This window comes from Kogia breviceps, chromosome 10, assembly GCF_026419965.1.
Source record: "Kogia breviceps isolate mKogBre1 chromosome 10, mKogBre1 haplotype 1, whole genome shotgun sequence".
NCBI classification, from domain to species: domain Eukaryota; kingdom Metazoa; phylum Chordata; class Mammalia; order Artiodactyla; family Physeteridae; genus Kogia; species Kogia breviceps.
Window position 1 is genome coordinate 72765677 of NC_081319.1, and position 19848 is coordinate 72785524.

Genomic DNA, 19848 nt, shown 5'->3' on the forward strand with positions numbered 1-19848 from the left:
GCTGCCTGAGCTGCTTGTATATTTTAGAGATTAATCCTTTGTCAGTTGCTTCATTTGCAAATATTTTCTCCCATTCTGAGGGCTGTCTTTTCTTCTTGTTTATGGTTTCCTTTGCTGTGCAAAAGCTTGTAAGTTTCATTAGGTCCTATTTGTTTATTTTTGTTTTTATTTCCATTTCTCTAGGAGATGGGTCAAAAAGGATCTCGCTGTGACTTATATCAGAGAGTGTTCTGCTATGTTTTCCTCTAAGAGTTTTATAGCATCTGACCTTATATTTAGGTCTTTAATCCATTTTGAGTTTATTTTTGTGTGTGGTGGTAGGGAGTGTTTTAATTTAATTCTTTTGCATGTAGCTGTCCAGTTCTCCCAGCACCACTTATTGAAGAGGCTGTCTTTTCTCCATTGTTTATTCTTGCCTCGTTTATCAAAGATAAGGTGGGTTTATCTCTGGGTTTTCTATCCTGTTCCATTGATCTATATTTCTCTTTTTGTGCCAGTACCATACTGTCTTGATTACTGTAGCTTTGTAGTATAGTCTGAAGTCAGGGAGCCTGATTCCTCCAGCTATGTTTTTCTTTCTCAAGATTGCTTTGGCTATTTGGGGTCTTTTGTGTTTCCATACAAATTGTGAAATTCTTTGTTCTAGTTCTGTGAAAAATGCCATTGGTAGTGTGATAGGGGTTGCATTGAACCTATAGATTGCTTTGGGTAGTATAGTCACTTTCACAATGTTGATTCTTCCAATTCAAGAACATGGTATATCTCTCCATCTGTTTATATCATCTTTAATTTCTTTGATCAGTGTCTTATAGTTTTCTGCATACAAGTCTTTTCCTGATTCGTTAATTGATGAATTGATTCCTCCAAATTTACCCGGATATCCCTTGGTTTATACAAACACGATGTATATACTTTTGTCCATGCAGAGATTGAAAAAAAGAAGAGGAAATTGATTCATGTCACATAATATGGAGCTTCTGGGCTGGGGAGAGTGTTGCTGAAACTCGGCCCCTGTTCACCCTTGCTGAGTAGAAATGCAGAGACAGAGTTTTGGGTGAAGTAGAAAGAATAACTTTATTGCTTTGTCAGGCAGAGGGGACCACAGCAGGCTAATGCCCTCAAAACTGTGTGTACCACCCTGGAGGGGGCAGTGAGGAACTTATAGTGTTCAAGGAACAGGGTGTGGTCAGCTTGTGGGCATTCTTCTGATTGGTTGGTGGTGAGGTAATTGGGAGTCAGCATCATCAGTCGTTTGGTTCCAGCTGGTCTGGGGTCTATGTGCTTATGGGCAGCATACAGTTAACTTCTTCCACTTGGTGGGGATTTCAGTATCTATAAGACAGCTCAAAGGACATGGCTCAGAATATTATCTATAGTCCTTGAGGAAGAACTAAAGGTCCTTGACTTTGTTTAATGACTAAAGTATTATTATTTGGTCTTGTTTTTTTCTATTCTTTTTGTATTTCCTCACCTCTCTGATTAAATTTATTCTTTGATTGAAATTTTTCTACAGACAATAGGCAGACAGAGGACATGGGTCGGGGGTTCTATCCTGGGAAGGCCTCAGAGGTTCCTGCTCAGTTACAAGAGGTTCATGCTGGAATCCACAACACATGAGAATGCAGGACCTAGTGGTAAAATAGCCAACCCCTGCCTGCCGTCCAATGTGCTTCTCTTACTGAATCAAAGTTTGGCATCATGCCATCAACTCACCCCAGCTCAAGAACATCACGTGTTATGTGGACTCTACTCTTGTTGCAGAGGAGAAAACGAGCATCCCTCCTCTCCTATAAGAAGAAGAAGTAGATTTGGCTGGTCAAGGACAACTTTCTTGGGTAGAAGAGTGGGGGAGGGTGTCTTGGGATGGAAGCAGGATAACCCAGTAGAAGGGGGTGCGCTGGGTACTGCCACGGGAACCTGCATAGTTGCACCAGCCACTTCTGCACTAAGCTCTGCTTGCTTCCTACTCCCCCTGGCTTCCTCCCCTCTCCTCCAGGAACTTTACATCCACGTTGGCCAGGAGGTTACTGCAGAGGCGGCCGCTCTTGCTGCTGTTGGCTGATGTCTCTGCCTTGGCCAGCCAGCCCTTCTGCCCTCCCCATGGGAGCCTTTCATCCCCAGCACCATGGGGCATGCCTCCGCTTATTTGGCCACTACTTCCTGAGAACGTTTCCCACATCCTCTTTTACTTATTTATTTATTTATGGCTGTGTTGGGTCTTCACCGCTGTGTGCAGGCCCTCTCTAGTTGCAGAGAGCGGGGCCCACTCTTCGCTGCAGTGTGCGGCCGTGCCTCTCACCACGGCAGCTTCTATTGTTGCTGAGCACGGGCTCTAGGTGCGTGGGCTTCAGCAGCTGTGGCACATGGGCTCAGCAGTTGTGGCTCATGGGCTCTAGAGCGCAGGCTCAGTAATTGTGGCTCATGGGTCCAGTTGCTCTGCAGCATGTAGGATCCTCCCAGACCAGGGCTCGAACCCATGTCCCCTGCATTGGCAGGTGGATTCTCAACCGCTGCACCACCAGGGAAGTCCTCCCACATCCTCTTGAAGATGACTCTAGGGGGAAACTTCCCTCTGGCCTCAATATTCTCTCTCTACATTTTGCCAGAAAATCCAGTGTCGTACTGTTTTGGCCTTCAGAGCAAGCCCACACTCATCCTTCAGGATTTTAATTTTAAATATACCTTCCTCCGAAGTCTTGGTCTTCTGAAATTCTACAATTCTTCTTCAACAATTCCATTTGTACTCTCCTCCCAACACCTCCTGCAGGTCACAGTAACATTTCCTGTTTTGTTCCTATTGATAGTCAATATACTGTGCCTTGTAGTGCAGCACATTGGACCTGTGAGCATCTTAAGCAGTGGTCCCCAGCCATTTCCTGGGCCCCAGAATCCCCTGGAGGAGGCATCGGGGTGAAGAGCTCAGACCTTTTAAAAACTTTCCAAGTGATTCTAGTATACAATGAAAGGGGAGAATAACTCCCAAAGAGCCACTGCCCTTAAGGGAGGAGTCTTTAGTCATTTTTATGACCTTTTCATGGTTTGGATATTTCTCCCCCTCACCTTGGCTCACCCACATTGAAGCCCACATTTGGGACTTTTCTTATGGCTTATACACAGCTTTGTGAGGTTTACTGCAAGAATCTTTGATTTGGAGTTCTAAGGGCCTGCAATGGCAGTTGCAAACTTGGAAATTTTACCATGGCTCTTAAAATATTTGTTTAATAAAAATGGCCATATCTATGGGGTTCAGAGAGTACCACCGTTAACAGTTCCTCATTTAGAAAAGTGTTTACTTCTCTGACATATTTTTTTAGGTTTAAGCCTTGACAAACACTCCCTTCAAATTTAATACTGTTTATAACAGTTCTCCCTTTGGGGAGGTGTGCTTATAAAGTTCTTAGTGCAAATCTCTTCAAAATAATTACAGTAACATGATACAGATTTTTAAAAAGATCTTTTACACGTACTTCTGTAGTGTTTCCCAGTGGTTCTGACCATTTCTGTTAATTATTTTTACCTATTCAAGTTTCCCTTATATTGTCTAGTATAGATTGCATTTTTCATCTTATGTTAATTCCAGTTATTAAATAAATAGGTTGTGATGCTCCAAAGAGAGCTTGTTTTGAAGATAGGACTGATGTGAATCTGCACTGGACTGTGGGAGGTGGGGATCATTGGACTGAGGTAGATTCTAACATAAAACTGGAAATAGCTTTGACATCATTAAAATGATGATTCCATTGAACTGCTTCTCTTCAGTGTTCTAAGGAGGATTCCAAGTTTTCCATATTTCACTAGTAGTTGTGTTTTATATATTCTTTGGAATAAAAAGAAGGAACCTTATAGTAGACTAGTCTTCCTAAAATCATCACTCTCCAACTTAATAATGGATAGTAACTCCCTTCTGTTGAGTCAGGTTTTAGCTCTTTCTCCTGACATCAGATCTGTCTATGTTTCATCCCTGAATCATCACGTGGGGATGTAGTTCCAGCTACTCACCAGAGGTTGTCCTCTGCTGCAGTGGCACAGTCCTGCAGCCTCCTTCTGGATGAATCGTGAACTTTGCATTCCTGTCTTTGCTCCTGACCTTTGTTAAGCCTGGGATTCTTTTCTCCCTTCTTTTCAAAGACCAGCTTCAGTTTCATTCTTCCCAGGAGCCCTTGATTGAAAGTCTTCTTCAAGCTTATGACCTGTGAAATTTTGACAGTTAATTATATTTAGTACCGTGTTGTCCTTTCCTGTTTTGTCTTATTTTCTCAACTAGATTAAAACTTCTTGAAAACACACTGATTCTAATATTTTTCTAAACATAAGACTCATCCTGTAGTTTCAAAAATACTAATTGGATTGGAGAGATTCAATATGCCAAATATTCCAAATTCTAGCAAAGTCCTCTGTTTTTGAGCTTCCAAATGAGGTCCTAGGTCCCAGTGGTTTGCGTCTACCCTGATATTATTCCAAGATTATACTTAGGGATTGTTTTTTTCTTTATCGTCACTTACAGGGGTCAGTGAGTAAAAAAAAAAAAAAAAAAAAAAAAAAGCAAGAAAGTGAAATGACCTCATTTGTGAAAGAAAAGACCACATTTTGTCTTTTTTTCTAAAAGGAGTTAAACAGTTTATGACTTTAGTGAACCAACCTAAAAACTGAACATTTTAAATAAAAATTGATAGTAAGTAACATAAAATGAAGCAAACCTCAGCATTAGGGCAATTTTCAAAGATCACATTTTAAGGAGCAACTGAATTGCAATTGCTCAGTGCATGTAAACGGGAGTGTTTCCACAGAGCCAATTTAAGCAGCTTCAGTAATTGGAAAGGAAGAATTGTTCTTCATTCAGTCTCCTACCTAACTGAACAGTAAATTTTAAAAACTAAGTCAAAACAGGTAAAACTGTTTTAGAGTTGATTCTCTTTTTTTAAACAATGGGAAAACATTTGTGTTTGGTTCATAAGTGGTTAGCATTCTTTTCTTTTAAGTCCTCAAGATGGAGGAAATCCCAGAGCCTCAAGTGTTAGCTAAACACATTTTCATGTTAGTATCTCATAGACCCTCCAGGCCCCCCTTGCTCCTAGAGCAACCTGGAGGAGGCTCACCTCAGTGCTTTTTGGGACCCACACAAGAAATTCAAAACCACATGTCAGCTTCCTAATTGACCCTCTGGAGAGAGAGAGTGCCTTTCATGCTGATAATAATCAACTCACATGTTTGTTTATTAGACAACCATGATCCTTCTCCCCAGGAGCAGGTACAAAAGGGGAGACAAAAATGGGAGATATGTCTCCTCCTGTCAAGGCCTCCTCCCGACCCAGTGGCGCCTCCTCATCTTCTTTGTGTTCAAGGTGGAAGACGGTGCTTCACAGCTCCTGAGTTCACAAACCTCTCTAGTTTAAGTTCTGACTAGGACAAACTCTGAATACCTGTTCTGAACTCTAAGTCCAAATTCCTGGGAGAAGGGATATTGCTGGCTCTTCTTAGGCTGGTTGTTCACCTTTGGTCTAATTAGCTAAGGAGTGAGAAGTCATGCCATGCAAATGTCTAACACCTGACAGTCTAACCTAAAGAAGAACAGCTCTAGAAATAACGCTAGTAGTTGACATTTTTAAGGGTTGTTTGCCCTCAGTCTGACCTCCCCGGGTGGACATCTGGACCCAAATTAATTTTGATGTTTTATTTAATATCTTAAAAGAAGACTTCCTGGTGGCGCAGTGGTTAAGAATCCGCCTGCGAATGCAGGGGACATGGGTTCAAGCCCTGGTCCAGGAAGATCCCACATGCTGTGGAGCAACGAAGCCCATGCGCCACAACTACTGAGGCTGTGCTCTAGAGCCCGAGCTCCGCAACAAGACAAGCCACCACAAAGGGAAGCCCGTGCACTGCAAGGAAGAAGAGTAGTCCCTGCTCACTGCAACTAGAGGAAGACCACGTGCAGCAATAAAGACCCAATGCAGCCATAAATAAATAAATAAATAAATTTATATAAAAAAATCTTAAAAGCATATCCTAAAAAATCAGTAATTAAAGCTTTGCACTTTTTCAATTTCTTTTCTGACTTGTCCATGAATTTGTCCAAACTGCAATTCATTTAGATTCCTTTAAATGGTAGTGTTATTCAAGATCTAAAGCATGGAACAGCTGGAAGAAGAAGTATTGGAATGGCTTGTGAAAATAATGTGAGTGTGTGTGTGTGTGTGTGTGTGTGTGTGTGTGTGTGTGTGTGTGTGTGTGTGTTGGGTTAGGGAAGGCAAAAGAGAGAAAAGTTAGTATACATTTAGAGGTAGAGAAGTAGAATTACATCTTCCCGTAGATGTATTAGAATTCTACTCGCCATATGGAGAGGCACTAGGGTCAAAGGTCTAGGAGCTAACCTGAATAAATAATTGGACCTTTCTTAGAGAGACTGATTATGTGCTGAGGCAGGGAAAGCTGATGGTATGGTAATGTTTGAGTTAATCCATATTGTTTACTAGGTGATGACGGCCTGGAAATATCAGTTATAACACTCACATACCTTTAAAATGGTCTCCAGAATATCAAAGCAATTGAGTCATTTGGCCTGAGCCCCATTTGATTATGAGTAATTTGACGGTTTGAAACAGCCGCTGTTTCACAGAAGAGAACAAATGAAGGCAATATGAATGTTTTAAGAGAGAGATATCATGTTTTACCATAGAAAATGTTTAGTTTTCAAAATCTGGAACTGCAAGATTACAAAGTGAAACTAGCAGGGAGTATAAATGCCCTTGAGTGCTTAAGTCATTCACCTTAAAAAACTAAAATTCAAACACTTGCATTTAACATTTGAAACTTTCAACAGTCCAGTGTAGAATTAATTAATTCATTCAACAGGTATTTATTGAGCACCTACTGCACTTTTTGAGTTGACAATGGAGACCTACACTTTTTAAACCCAAGAACTCCAATTTGGCAAATATTTGGAGATTGGCTCTTATAAGCCTTCTAGAGCCAAGGAGTAATATCTCTAATTGTTACTATATCCAAAATCATATACTGTTCTTTTATGATGTCACCTTATTTCAATATCATGCCTTAATTTTACTGTACTTTATGTTTTAATAATAAAAACAGGTATCAGCTGCAATACAATTTAAAACTCCCGCTCAATACTTACTTTTCTCTGTTGTTTTTAAGGAGCGACGCAAATTTGGTCCCTTAGGATGGAATATTCCTTATGAATTCAATTCTGCTGACTTTTCAGCCAGCGTTCAGTTTATTCAGAATCACCTTGATGAATGCGACATTAAGAAAGTGAGTGAAATTGTTTCTTTTTTCTGTCTTCATTGCCTTAAACCAAAGTTCTACAGACATTCCCGGTCTGGGATATGCAGTGGCCCTGCTGAGGTTCCCCCCAGCTCTCCCAAAGGGGACCAATCATTCCAATCACCTGTTTACAGATCCAGCCATTTCCACTCACACCCCTACTGCCCATAGGAGTGCACTGGGACCCTCCATCTCACACTTGTGTCCCCCTCCACCCCATCTCTCTCTCTCTGAGCACATGCACAACAGAGGCAGAGCCCTGACAAAGGAACTAATTGTGTTGAGAAACACCACAGCCTTCTTCATGTCACTTCCAAGTGCCACAGTGCACTTCAAGAGAATGTATACCTTAAATCAGACTTTTCTTCCTTTATCTCACTCATGCTTCCTCAGAATCCTCAGAAATGAGAATATCTCCCAGCCCATGTAAAAGTTCTTTTGTACCTTAAGTCACATCTTAACAGACACTTAAGCTTATGCAGATAAATAGCAATGATTTGAATAATGGTCACTGATCCTTGTGTAACACTTCACAGTTTTCAAAGTGCTCGCATGAGCAGGGTCTTATTTTTATTTTCACAACTCGGTGAGGTAGATACCCAAGGTGTTACTATGATCTCCATTTTACTGATGAGGTACTAGACAAGAGAAGACAAGGGACTTCCTCAAGGTCACCAAGCTAAGAACACAAACCCAGTTGTCCTTTCACACAAGTGTTGCAAGGAGTTGGAAATCTGTTTTTTTCCATGATCTTGAGGGATTTTATGAGCCTCTCAGAGCCTGTTTCCTCGTCTATAAAATGGCCATGGTTTCCATGAGGAATAAATGAGTTAGCATTTGTGAAAGCACAGTGTATGGTACATAACCAGGGCTCAATAAATACAAGTTTCCTATCGTCTCTCCCTCTCTTCCTTCTCATAGTAGATCTCAGAGATAATCATACATCCTGCAGTATCAGTATGATGACAGTGAGCCATGATGAATTATTATCTGGGTAGGGGGGAAATCTAGAATCAAACCATAATTTTTCTTAGAAATTACAAAGGGATATTAAATTGCATAGGACATTTTGATGACAATTTATATCGTATGTGTTCATATTCTGGGATTGTTTATCATTTTGGTATATACAAATGACAGTTACCTTGAAATAGTTGCTTTGAAAGGCAATGAAGCTGAAAAATAAAATTTTAACCAAGAGAAAGTAAATAAAAATTAAGCATCCTTACTTCTCCTACCCCAAATGTATTGAAGCATTTTTTAAAATAAAAAAACTATTAATATCTGAAATGTATTGCTAGTGTAAGATTGCTATGGAAATTAATAAATACTTTGATGTACTCATAGCTCACATAATGAAACAAGAAAGAATTGCATTGTAGAAAAATCTTGTGAATAATGTTCTAGTTATTCTTATACTGTTTCAGAAAATATATTACTAAGAAAGCGTATTAAAGCATTGATTACTTGATTTTTCTCCTTTCTTCACTAAATGTGACTTTTTTCTTCTCTAACAGCTTGGCATTACTATAATGAGTATTACAGGTAATTATATCCACAGATTGAAAAATAGTTTTCTTTTCCCCCTATTTTAAATAATCAATGAGCAATATATTCACCAACGTTTAGTACTGTAGATTTTTCTTTGGTGAACAAACCATAGCAGTTCCAGTCATGTAAGAGCAAAAGAGTTATTAATATAAGATAATGAGTAATTTTAAATGCAGTCTAGCTAGTGCTTCCTTTTCCAGACCTTTCTTTTACAGGAAGATCCAAAATGTTTAGAACTATTTGTTTGGGTTGACAATGAATAATTCTTTTCTGTTTTTAATAAAGGGCGTGTCATGGAGTACTGTTCGGTACATGATTGGAGAAGTACAATACGGGGGCAGAGTCACGGACGACTTTGATAAACGTCTGCTTAATTGCTTTGCTAGAGTAAGTCAGTTTAGAAAAAAAGCATAGATGTACATCTCATTGCATCTTCCTATTAAACAAGAATATTTTTTGTTTGTAGCAGGTAAGCCAAACTTAAAGGGAAAAAAAATATAGAGCAGAGCTGCTGAAAAGAATCAGCCAACCAAACCAAACCAAAACCAAACCAACTAACAATCTACTTGTGGTCCAGGACAGAACAAAGGTCAACTCTCAATGGTCTATGAATCTTCTCCTGTATAGATTAGCTGCTCATGTCCACGGTCTCTCCCCACTTCCCCTCCTATAAAAATACTGGACATAATATCTCTGCCTTTTCCTCTGATTGCAAGTCTTCAGGGCAATTTGAAGCCCCAAGATAAGTGATTGGAGAATGAGCCAAAATTTGAGTTTTCTCATCTCTTTCCATTAGGACAGACAATTGAAAATTGATGAAGTGTTCAATTTTTCCTCTGTTCCCAGTAAAATCTGCATATACCATGTGGGTAAACATTTTCTAGAGAATATTTTTCTTAGCAATTCTGGCTTTCACATCGTGAATAGTATAAGTACATCTACCAGATTCAAGTTATTCCTAAAACTTTTACATGTTAAAGAAGCAAAACACATTACCTGAGCAGAAAAAAATCAGATATAGGAGTATTTTACGGTTATCTGAGTTCTTTATATTAGGATCTAAGTTGTTAATTCTTTGATTTTTTCCCCTTTTAACAAAATTAAGACCTCAACAACAAGGCATAAGCTTTGAAGGTATTTTGGTAAACTGGAGGTTGAGCAGAAATCTGAATTTTTTTTCAACCCTTACTAATATTTGCAAGTTTTTCTTAAAGCTGAATGTGGAGAAAGGTGGATGATAAGTGTTGGTAAAAATGTATAGAGGCAGATGTGGTACAGATCTCCAGGGAAGCAATTGGGCAAAACTGACTGAAACTAAGTATCCTAGGTAAACATCCCAGAACATTTCTAGAAAAAGTCCACGAATGGATATGTATAAAAATGTCATGGCAACATTGTGTGTGGAGCTGCAGGTGACCATAATAGGTTGGGTTCTCCAGAAACAGACTCTGAGATGGAGATCTGCTTGTGGGTCATCCCTTCCCCCAGGGCATGATCTTGGTTGAGGTGGCTCCCTTCTGCCAGGGCAATTCCTGGGAGGGACAATGTTGTGGGCCCTCAGTAGCCAGTACTCCAGACAGCTGGAGGAGTGAGTGCCTAGGTCCTGGAGAAGGATCTGGTAGCACTTTACAGCATCCACTGTGAGGCTGAATAAGCCTAAAAGAATAGGTAAGAAGCCCAAGAGAATAGATAAGCAGTAGTGGGAGAGCACATGTAATACTATTGCACACCCTTCAAGGGTGCAATCTGGTGGCACTTAGTCATATGAAGCATGTATGGGGACTTCCCTGGCAGTCCAGTGGCTAAAATTCCACGCTTCTACTGCAGGGTGGGCGCAGGTTCGATCCCTGGTCGGGGCACTAAGATCCCACATGCCGTGCGGCGTGGCCAAACTAAGATTAAAAAAAAAAAAAAAAAAAAGAAGTGTGTACGATATGACTACCTTCTGAACCAGAATCCCACTCTTGAGTGTATGTCCCAGAGGAATTCTCAGACAAGTCTGTGTACAGGTACAAAGATATTATTCATAGTATTGTTTGGGATAGTGAAAAGTTGAAAGCAACCTGGAAGTCTGTCACAGAGGAATAGATGAGTTAAATGTTATAGATGCCTATCATGGAATACAATGCAGCACTTGGAATAAATGATCCATATGACATCATGCATAGATCTTAGGAACATAGTGTTGAGCGCAGAGCTTTAAAAATAAAATGAGAGCTATAAAGTGGTACATGTATATTTCTCAAGGATAAATACACGAATTCAAGGACGTACATCAATATCTTTAAACAGAAGCCCTCAAAGGGAAGGAGGCTGGGAGGGGATATCAGGGCTGAAGAGGGAAAATCTAAAATAAAAAGGGTCTAGAGTCATGAGAATAATAAAATGCAGGAGTATGATAAACTCACCTCTGTATCTGAGGTTCAAAAGAGAAAAAAAAAGATGTCTTAGTAAGCATACTTTGTGTTAGAATAACTGTACAAGTACCTAAAATTGGAGTTTTGGCACTGGAGACTGTGAAAGGTGGTTAGATTCTGGATATATTGTACAGATACTACCAGCAGAATGCTGATGGGGAAGGAAGGGGGGGGTGGTCAAGGATCACTCCTAGTTTTGACCTAAGCAACTAGATGGAGAATGGGACTATTTACAGAGAAGGGAAAGAACTGCAGGGAAAAAATGAGTTTTATTGGCTGGGGGTAGAAATTAGGAATTCTGTTTTGATCATGTAAACTCTGAGATGCCTACTGGACACCCAGGTGCAGTTGTCTAAGACTGTAAGCTCCATAAGGGCAGGCACTTTGCTTGTTTACATCACTGCCAAATTCCCAGCACCTGGAATGGAATCTTTCACATAGTAGGCGCTCAGTAAATATTTGTTGAGTAAGAGAATGAATGAAGATAAACAAGGCAGTTGGATTTACAGGTGTGGAGCTCAGGAGAGAGCTCAGGGCTGGAGAAAAAGATTTGGAATTTGTCTTATACAGATGGCATTTAAAGTCAAGATATTAGATGAGATCATCATCTAAGAAGAAAGTGTAGAGAAAGGGAAGGAAAAAAACAAAGAAGCTAAGGACAAGGCCCTGAGTGTTTTAATGTATTGAGAAAGAAGAAATGTCAACTGAGAGAGGTCAAGGAAGATGAGAAAGGGAATTGACCTTTACTTAGTATTTGCTTAAAAAATTAAAAAAAAAATTTAACCTACTTAAAAAAAATATGTAAGATAGCCCAGTATAGAAAAACATAAACATTCAGCTTAATAAATTTCTTCAAATAGACATAGAATGTGAATGACTAGGGAGGCAAAGGCCTGTCCTCTGCTGCCACTTTACCCCGACCATGTTATTCAGAATTGCCTGAGTGAAAATCACTTCAATTGTAAACCGGTGCCTTCAAATGGGATCCTCTTTCCCTATGACTTTCAATTTGGAGCTTATCTTTGAACCCTTATTTGTTTTCTCTGTTCTCAGCATCTTATGGTATGTCTCCCTTAAAACCAATAATTGTAGAACCTTATTCATTGTCCTTGGAGGATGACTGCTTATTTTTGTAGGGTACCCTCTAGAGTCTTCCAAAGTAATTCCATGTTGACTTCATACTCTGTATTTTGATTATACGAAAAACGTCCTCCAAATTTGGTGAAACTCAACTACTTTTGTGTTTTTGAGTCTAGCTATTTGTGGATTTACAATATATACTTTTGTACTTTATAAATAAAGTAGTGGAAAAGCAAGAGGAAACTTCATTTTCCTTTTATACACATATGTCATCTGGCAACGCAAGACTCAGGGTGGTCATTTGTTGTCTGTGTGCTGAAGACCCCATGGCCTTTGCCATCACTGAAAACCTAATCTTTATAAATAATGACCATAATCATAGCACTGTTTTTCTTTAATGACTTTCAACTGCTCCCCATTTTTTAAGTTAAGCACTAGTCCTCACCCTGATATCCATAGTCATCCACAATGTGACCTCACTTCACTTTTTCCGTCCGATCTCTTACCACTGCATTATATTTACCTCAGGGTAAATACAGTGATTTCATCATTTACCCAACCTGCCTCACATTTTTGCATCAGTTTTTTTGTGTGTGTGGTCTCCCCAGTCACAAGTTCCTTTGTCAAAATTCTATCCTTTCAAGGCTTATCTCCAAAATCACCTCCTAGATAAAGCTTTACCTGACATCCATCTGGCTATTCTTTCTTCTTGGCTTTAAGCCTCCTTAGTACTTTGCTTATTTTTAGTTCCTCTGTCTCTTACATTAGTGCACTTTGTCTTGTGGTTATTATGTAACTGGCTTATCTCTCTACTGTGTCACAAGCTCCTTGAAGGAAAGGACTGTGTGTGTCTCATCTTTGCATTCCGTTCCTTTTCTAAGCTCAAGGCCTTGTGGACAGGAGTTGAACAGGATAGAACTGTGATGAGTAAAAAATGAAGAAAACCAGTACACAGGGTATTTCAGAGCAATCACTGGACCTAAAAAGAGCTGGAAGAAGAAGGATATGGAGGGAAGATACTAGAGAAAGTGACCAACTGAAGGAAAGCACAATCCCCCTCTCTTTTCATGTGGAGTCCTCTGAGTGATTCAGACATCCTGCCTGCATTTCTACTCCTCCCATCATCCCATTATTTCCCTCCCTACTGGGAAAATCACTCCGTTAGACACAAGTTATTGCCTCAAATGAGGCTCACAGGCATTCAGCATTTTTTTTTCTCTTCAGAATAAGTCTATTCACACCAAGTATATATCTGTTCTCTCACTGTTACCTTACACATAATCAGTTCATATGGAATGAGAAAAGGATGTCTTAAGGAAAACAGTAAGATGGTTGGATATATTTGGGTCTTGTGTCCAGGGACATAACTTAATTAACAGAGGGAGCTCTCCAGCTCAGGGTGGGAGGGGAGACGTTTGTAAGAAGTTTTCCTGCTCGTGTGCAGTGCTCAGCGCCGCTGTGAGCCACGCGTAACCCCCCAGGCATGAGCCCTGTTTGGGGGGAGAGAGGAGGTGGTGAAAATGCCCAGATATGCTCTCGTGTGTGTGGTTATTGCTTCTGCAATACATTCCCACGTCTCTTTAAAGTGAGCTCGAGGCTCATCAAATTACTTCAGCAGAGGGTGGGCTTGCAAGGCTGGCTCTCTCCTCTTCACCCTTAGAAAGTATCTTCTTTGGTGTTAAACAGAGACCGGGTTTCATTGTTTTTGTGTTGTGGCCTCTCTCTTTTCTTTTCTTTTTCTTTTTTTTTGGCCATATGCGGGCCTCTCACTGCCATGGCCCCTCCCGCTGCACAGGCTCCGGATGCGCAGGCTCAGCGGCCACGGCTTACGGGCCCAGCCGCTCCGCGGCATGAGGGATCCTCCTGGACCGGGTCATGAACACACGTCCCCTGCATCGGCGGGTGGACTCTCAACCACTGCGCTACCAGGGAGGCCCCCTCTCTCTTTTCTTAATCTATGTCGAATTATACTATCAGTGGTTTTGTTAAGGTACTTTCAAACCCAATATTTAAAATGATTAAGATGGAAATAAGGTGACCCTATCTCCTCGATAGTGGCAGTTTGGGGTTTTCATTTAGATGTTCATCAATTTTATTTCTCCTGTTTTCTCTCCCATATAGGTCTGGTTCAGTGAGAAGATGTTTGAACCGTCGTTCTGTTTTTATACCGGGTATAAAATCCCCTTGTGCAAGACCTTGGACCAGTATTTTGAATACATCCAGTCATTGCCATCCCTAGATAACCCCGAAGTCTTTGGGCTTCACCCTAATGCCGATATCACGTAAGTTCCTGGCTTTTTTTTTTTTTTTTTTAGGTATGCGGGCCTCTAACTCTTGTGGCTTCTCCCGTTGCGGAGCACAGGCTCCGGACGCGCAGGCTCAGCGGCCATGGCTCACGGGCCCAGCCGCTCTGCGGCACGTGGGATTTTCCCGGACCGGGGCACGAACCCGTATCCCCGGACTCTCAACCACTGCGCCACCAGGGAAGCCCCCTGGCATTTTTTAATTGGAAAGGATCGTTTGTAACCCAGCCTGGCAAAGACTGTGCATTTCATTTTCTCCTTTCCCTTCTTTTTATTTTACTGTGAAAAATAGTGTCACTTCCTATCACTTCCTAGCTCCCAATTACAGTTTTGTCGTATCTTGGCCTCTGCTCCTGGTCACTAAATCCTACTGCTCCAGAGTCTATGACAATGTTAAAAGCTCTAATTTATGCATTGATTATTTCTCCTCTGTCGTGTCATAAAACCAGCTGGTGTGATTGGTCTTGATGCCATTGGTCTGATAAGACAGTAGCGTCCCAGTTCTTTGCCTTTTACATCAGAAAATCTATTGAAAATAATGGTCATAAACAACTGTAAAGGGCCAGGAGGGTAGACAGAGGAGGAGGAGTACTTGTATTTCTGCTTTGATGGTCCCTCTCCCCTTACTTGCTCACCTGCATCCTTCTGTAAATACCTGCCCATGGAGGGCACTATGCAGCGAGCATAGGAGCACCGGGCACAGACGCGGAGCCCAGGAGGAAAGTCTCAGAGTGATGTCCCTGCTCCATTCACTGTGGTAAGAGGCTGTGAGGGAAGAGATAAGATATGCATCCAAGTTCCAGGCCCCTTCTCAGACCCGTCCTTTGAATGAGATCTCACCCCTCATCTCTCCAGCGACCCCTACCTGAACACAAGACCAGCCAGCTCCACAGAGAGGGCTCCAAGAAACTCCAGCTGAGAGTCTCCCTGGATGGTCATGCCTTGGGCTCACTGGCCAAAGACCACAAAGTTTATGTCCAGCAGAGTGGCTGGTTTCAGGAAATGGAAGAAACCAAGACTCCTGTGGTAGATTCTAAGCTGTGACAACTGAGAGGAGTGCACTGTGCCTCTCTCCTGGTCACTCACCTGCTGTGGCCATTTCAGCAGCGCTGCAATGGGGCACGGACGTCTCCACCCTCTGGTTCTCTGCCCTCACCCAACATCACAGAGTCCTGTTTGCTTCCATTGCATTGTGTCTCCACACTGAGCATGCTCCCCGCCCCAGCACGAGGCTTGGCCTCCTGGCCTCTTTGTCCCCCACATTCATTCTCACTTCTCCATAGCCTCTAATCTCTCCCATTCCTCTTTTCAAAGATGTGGGCGTGACCCCCAAAGACCCACGAATGGCCATCGCTCGTTTCAGACCCCGTGACAGAACCGTGATAGCACTTTGGTGGCGGCTCTAGCTATTATTTGAAGAGGCTGTCATCAGTTAGCAGGAGACTTTTGAAATGAATAAATAAAAAGGCATCCTCAGAGGTCCATTCGTGAATCAACATTATCTGAAAGAGAACACACAGAGAAGGAGTTTTACTTTAGCTAAGACTTTAGAAGTGTGAGTCAGACCACGTCACTTCTCTGTCCAGAACCCTCCTGAGTCTCCTGTCTTCAAGTCAAGGGCAAAAGCTGACAATGACCTACAGGTGACCTGCAAGGCCCAGTAATACCACCTGCCCCGCCCCTCATGGCCTGGTCCCCTTCTGCCCTCTCCCTCACTCTCGCCACTCAGCTCCAACTTCCGCTAACTTCCTGTTACTCAGGCCAGACGGCTTCTACCACAGGATACTTGTACTTCCTGAAACATCCTTCCCCCCCTCCAAGTTATCACTGTGGCTCACCTTTTCACCTCTTCTGGTCTTTGCTTAAATGTCAGCTTTTTAATGACGCCTTCCCTGGCTGCCTTATTTTAAAATTGCAAACCACTCCCTAACCCCCACCCCAGACTCCATCCTCCTTCCCTACTTTGTTCCTATGGATTGTATCACCAACTCTTTACTTATTTATTTGCTATCATCTACCTATCATCACTAACATAAACTCCATTATGTCTGAAACTTTTGTCTTTTTTCACTACTGTACCTCCAGTGCTAAATAGTGCCTGATACTCAGGGAATATTTGTTGAATGCATCAACAATACTAAATTCTCCTAGGCTGTGGAGAATCTAATAAATGGGGATAGTCCGTGGAAAGATCTCATGAGTTCACGCAAGTGGGCAGAAAAATGGCTAATAAGTTTTAATGCACTTGTAAATTAGCAGTTGGAGTGGTTCACATATGAGGGCTCTAAACTTTGATTCCATCCTTGGCAAGAGCCCGAGGAGTCACCATAGCTGGTACCTGGAGAATCTGATCCTGTCTGGTACTACAGGATCCTACCAAGGAGTATATGAAACAAGGTTGGAAGCACCTCACCCTGACTTACAGGGGTGGCATCCCTGTGCCTGGATTACTGTAGGAAGTTCTGGTCACCAGCTCTCAAGAGAGATAAACCAGAGCTAGAAAAAGCCCAGAGAAGGGCAACCAAATTGTAATCCAGATGGGAGGCAATGATAAAGACAAACTATTTTTTTCCCTTGATTTTTATCTTCAACTATTATAAACCCTCAGAAAAGTTGCAAGTACAGTGAACACCTATATACCCTTCACCTTGGTTCACCAGTTGTTAACATTTTGTTCCATTAGCTTTTTCTTGTTCTATATTTACATCTCTGTATATTTATATATCTACAGCTGTATCCATACATAACCATATCTATTTATCTGTGTGTGTGTGTGTGTGTGTGTGCTTATAGACCCTCTGAGTGGACAGAGCTAGGAAATATGTATTTTTTAAAACATTATGAGCTCATACTGTAACTCCAATACCAATTGTACACCTCAGGGTTCTTCCTTGTCCTCCCTCATTTCATACTGTGATCTCCTTTCTCCCTTGGGGAGAACTCTGGTTCCCAGCAGCTTCAATACGTTTACTCATATGCTCCAAACTACACTGCTGTTACCGTAAGTGGGGTCCAGCTTCTCGCCACTCAAAATCCAATAAAGAGGCAAGTGGGTGGAAAGGAAAGTTTGCTTTATTTTGGATGCTGGCAGCCAGTGGGGAGGGCGGACTCCTATCCAAAGGCCGACTCCCCCCACTGACAATCAGTGGGCAAGAGCTTTTATAGACAGAGGGAGGGGGCTACATGCAGAAACAGCACAGTCACCTCTGATAGTCATCTTGAAATTGGTCATCAGTGGTCTGACCAGCGTCATCTTGATTAAGTACGGTTAATCTTCAGTTCCAGGGTCGGTTTGTTTTCATTTCTCAGAATTGTGGCAGCTTATATCATGGCTACAGTTTCATCATCATGTAGTTAACTTCTTCCACCTGGTAGGGGTTTCAGTATCTATAAGACAGCTCACAGGATACTGCTCAGAATATTATCTACAGCCCTTGAAGAGCTAAATGTCCTTGACTATGCTTAATGACTACACTATTATTATATAGTCTTGCTGGACTGTTTTGCTTTGTTTCTGCATTCTCTCACTTCTCTGATTAAACTTATTCTTTGGCTAAAGGTTTTCCACAGACAAAAGGCAAGCTGAGGACATGGGGGACAAGGACCCTAGGGTCCTGCTCCATTTCACCACCAATACCATGACCAACAACAAATGTACTAAGTGGAGGTCAAGATTTCTTTGCGATTCTTTTTGTCCCTAGAATATATCCCACTGAGGGTTTACAGAGCACTGTGTTCAAAAGTTACTCAGATTGTTTTAAATCTGTGAGGTTATGCTATCCGTTGACGTATAGGTACATTCATTTGTTTCTATTTGTATTACATTTTAGGTTTTTCTTAAAAAAAATTGTCGATTTTTTTAAGTATGTGAAACATGATCATGGCTCAAAAGCCACAACTAGATGATAAGGTTCGTAGAGAAGTCTCACGCCCTCCCAACCCATTTCCCCTTCCTTTACAGGTAACCAAATGCATTAGTTTCTGGTTTATCTCCCCTGTGTTTCTTTTTGCTCATACATAAGTACCATGTATATTCTTATTATCCTTTCTCTCTGATACAAAATTACCATACCATATATATATATGTATATATATGTATACATATATATGTACATTATTTTGTGTCTCACTTTTTTCACTTAGTGCATCCTATAATCATCTACATGTTCATAGGTATCTTCCTCATTAAAGGCACACCTCGGAGATATCACTGGTTTGGTTGCAGACTACCACTATAAAGAGAATATTGCAATAAAACGAGCCACATGATTTTTTTAGTTTCCCAGTGCATATAAAAGTTATGTTTACACTATGCTGAGGCCTATTAAGTGTGCAATAGCATTATGTCTAAAAAACAATGTACATATCTTAATTTAAAATACTTTGTTACTAAAAAATGCTATCATCTGAGCCTTCAGCAGGTCATAGTAGTAACATCAAAGATCACTGATCACAGATCACCGTAACAAATTATAATAATAATAAATAAAAGTTAGAAATATTGTGAGAATTACCAAAATGTGACACAGAGATATGAAATGAGCAAAAGCTTTTGGAAAAAATGGCGCTAATAGACTTGATTGACACAGGGTTACCACAAACCTTCAATTTGTAAAAACTGCAGTATCTTTGAAGTGCAGTAAACCGAAGCACAATAAAAACAGGTATGCCTGGATGTTTTTTTTTTTTACAGCTGCATGCTCTTCCATTGTTTATATGCATCATAGTTTATTCATCCATTCTCCCATGGGTGGGCATGTAGGTTGTTCCCAATATTTTGCTATCTCCAGTAGTTCCTCAATTAATAATCTCATGCTTGTCGTTTCTCATATTATTGGAGATGTATTTTTCAGGGTAAATTGCTATGGGTGGGATAGCTAGATCAAGGATTAATGAATATTTTCAATTTCCCTTACAGAAGGCTATGCTGTTTTGCACTCTCACCAACAATGTGACACGCACAGTGTCACAATCAACAATATGATTCACGGTCTCATCAACAGAGTGTTGGTGAAGCTTATTTTTTACCAATAGGACAACTGAGAAATGGCATCTCAGCATAGTTTTAACTGATTTCCTCTTATTTTAAGTGAAATTGAGCACATTTTCCTCTACTTAAGGACTATTTGGACTAAGATACCATCTTGGAGACCCTGTGAATAAACCCAGGTGTGCAATGATACCAGCAGAGATTAAGGATGATGACGGGGTGGAGA

At 41.1% G+C, this 19848-nt stretch overlaps 1 protein-coding gene across 1 annotated transcript in view; it reads left to right on the forward strand.

Annotated features, from left to right (window-relative positions):
* Nucleotides 1–19848, forward strand: part of DNAH8 (dynein axonemal heavy chain 8) — a 338470-nt gene that overhangs the window by 280040 nt on the left and 38582 nt on the right. The window contains exons 86-88 of the mRNA XM_059077211.2: nt 7153–7269; nt 9118–9219; nt 14451–14611. Of these exons, the coding sequence (XP_058933194.2) occupies nt 7153–7269; nt 9118–9219; nt 14451–14611 (380 nt within the window). The remainder of the gene's footprint in view (nt 1–7152; nt 7270–9117; nt 9220–14450; nt 14612–19848) is intronic.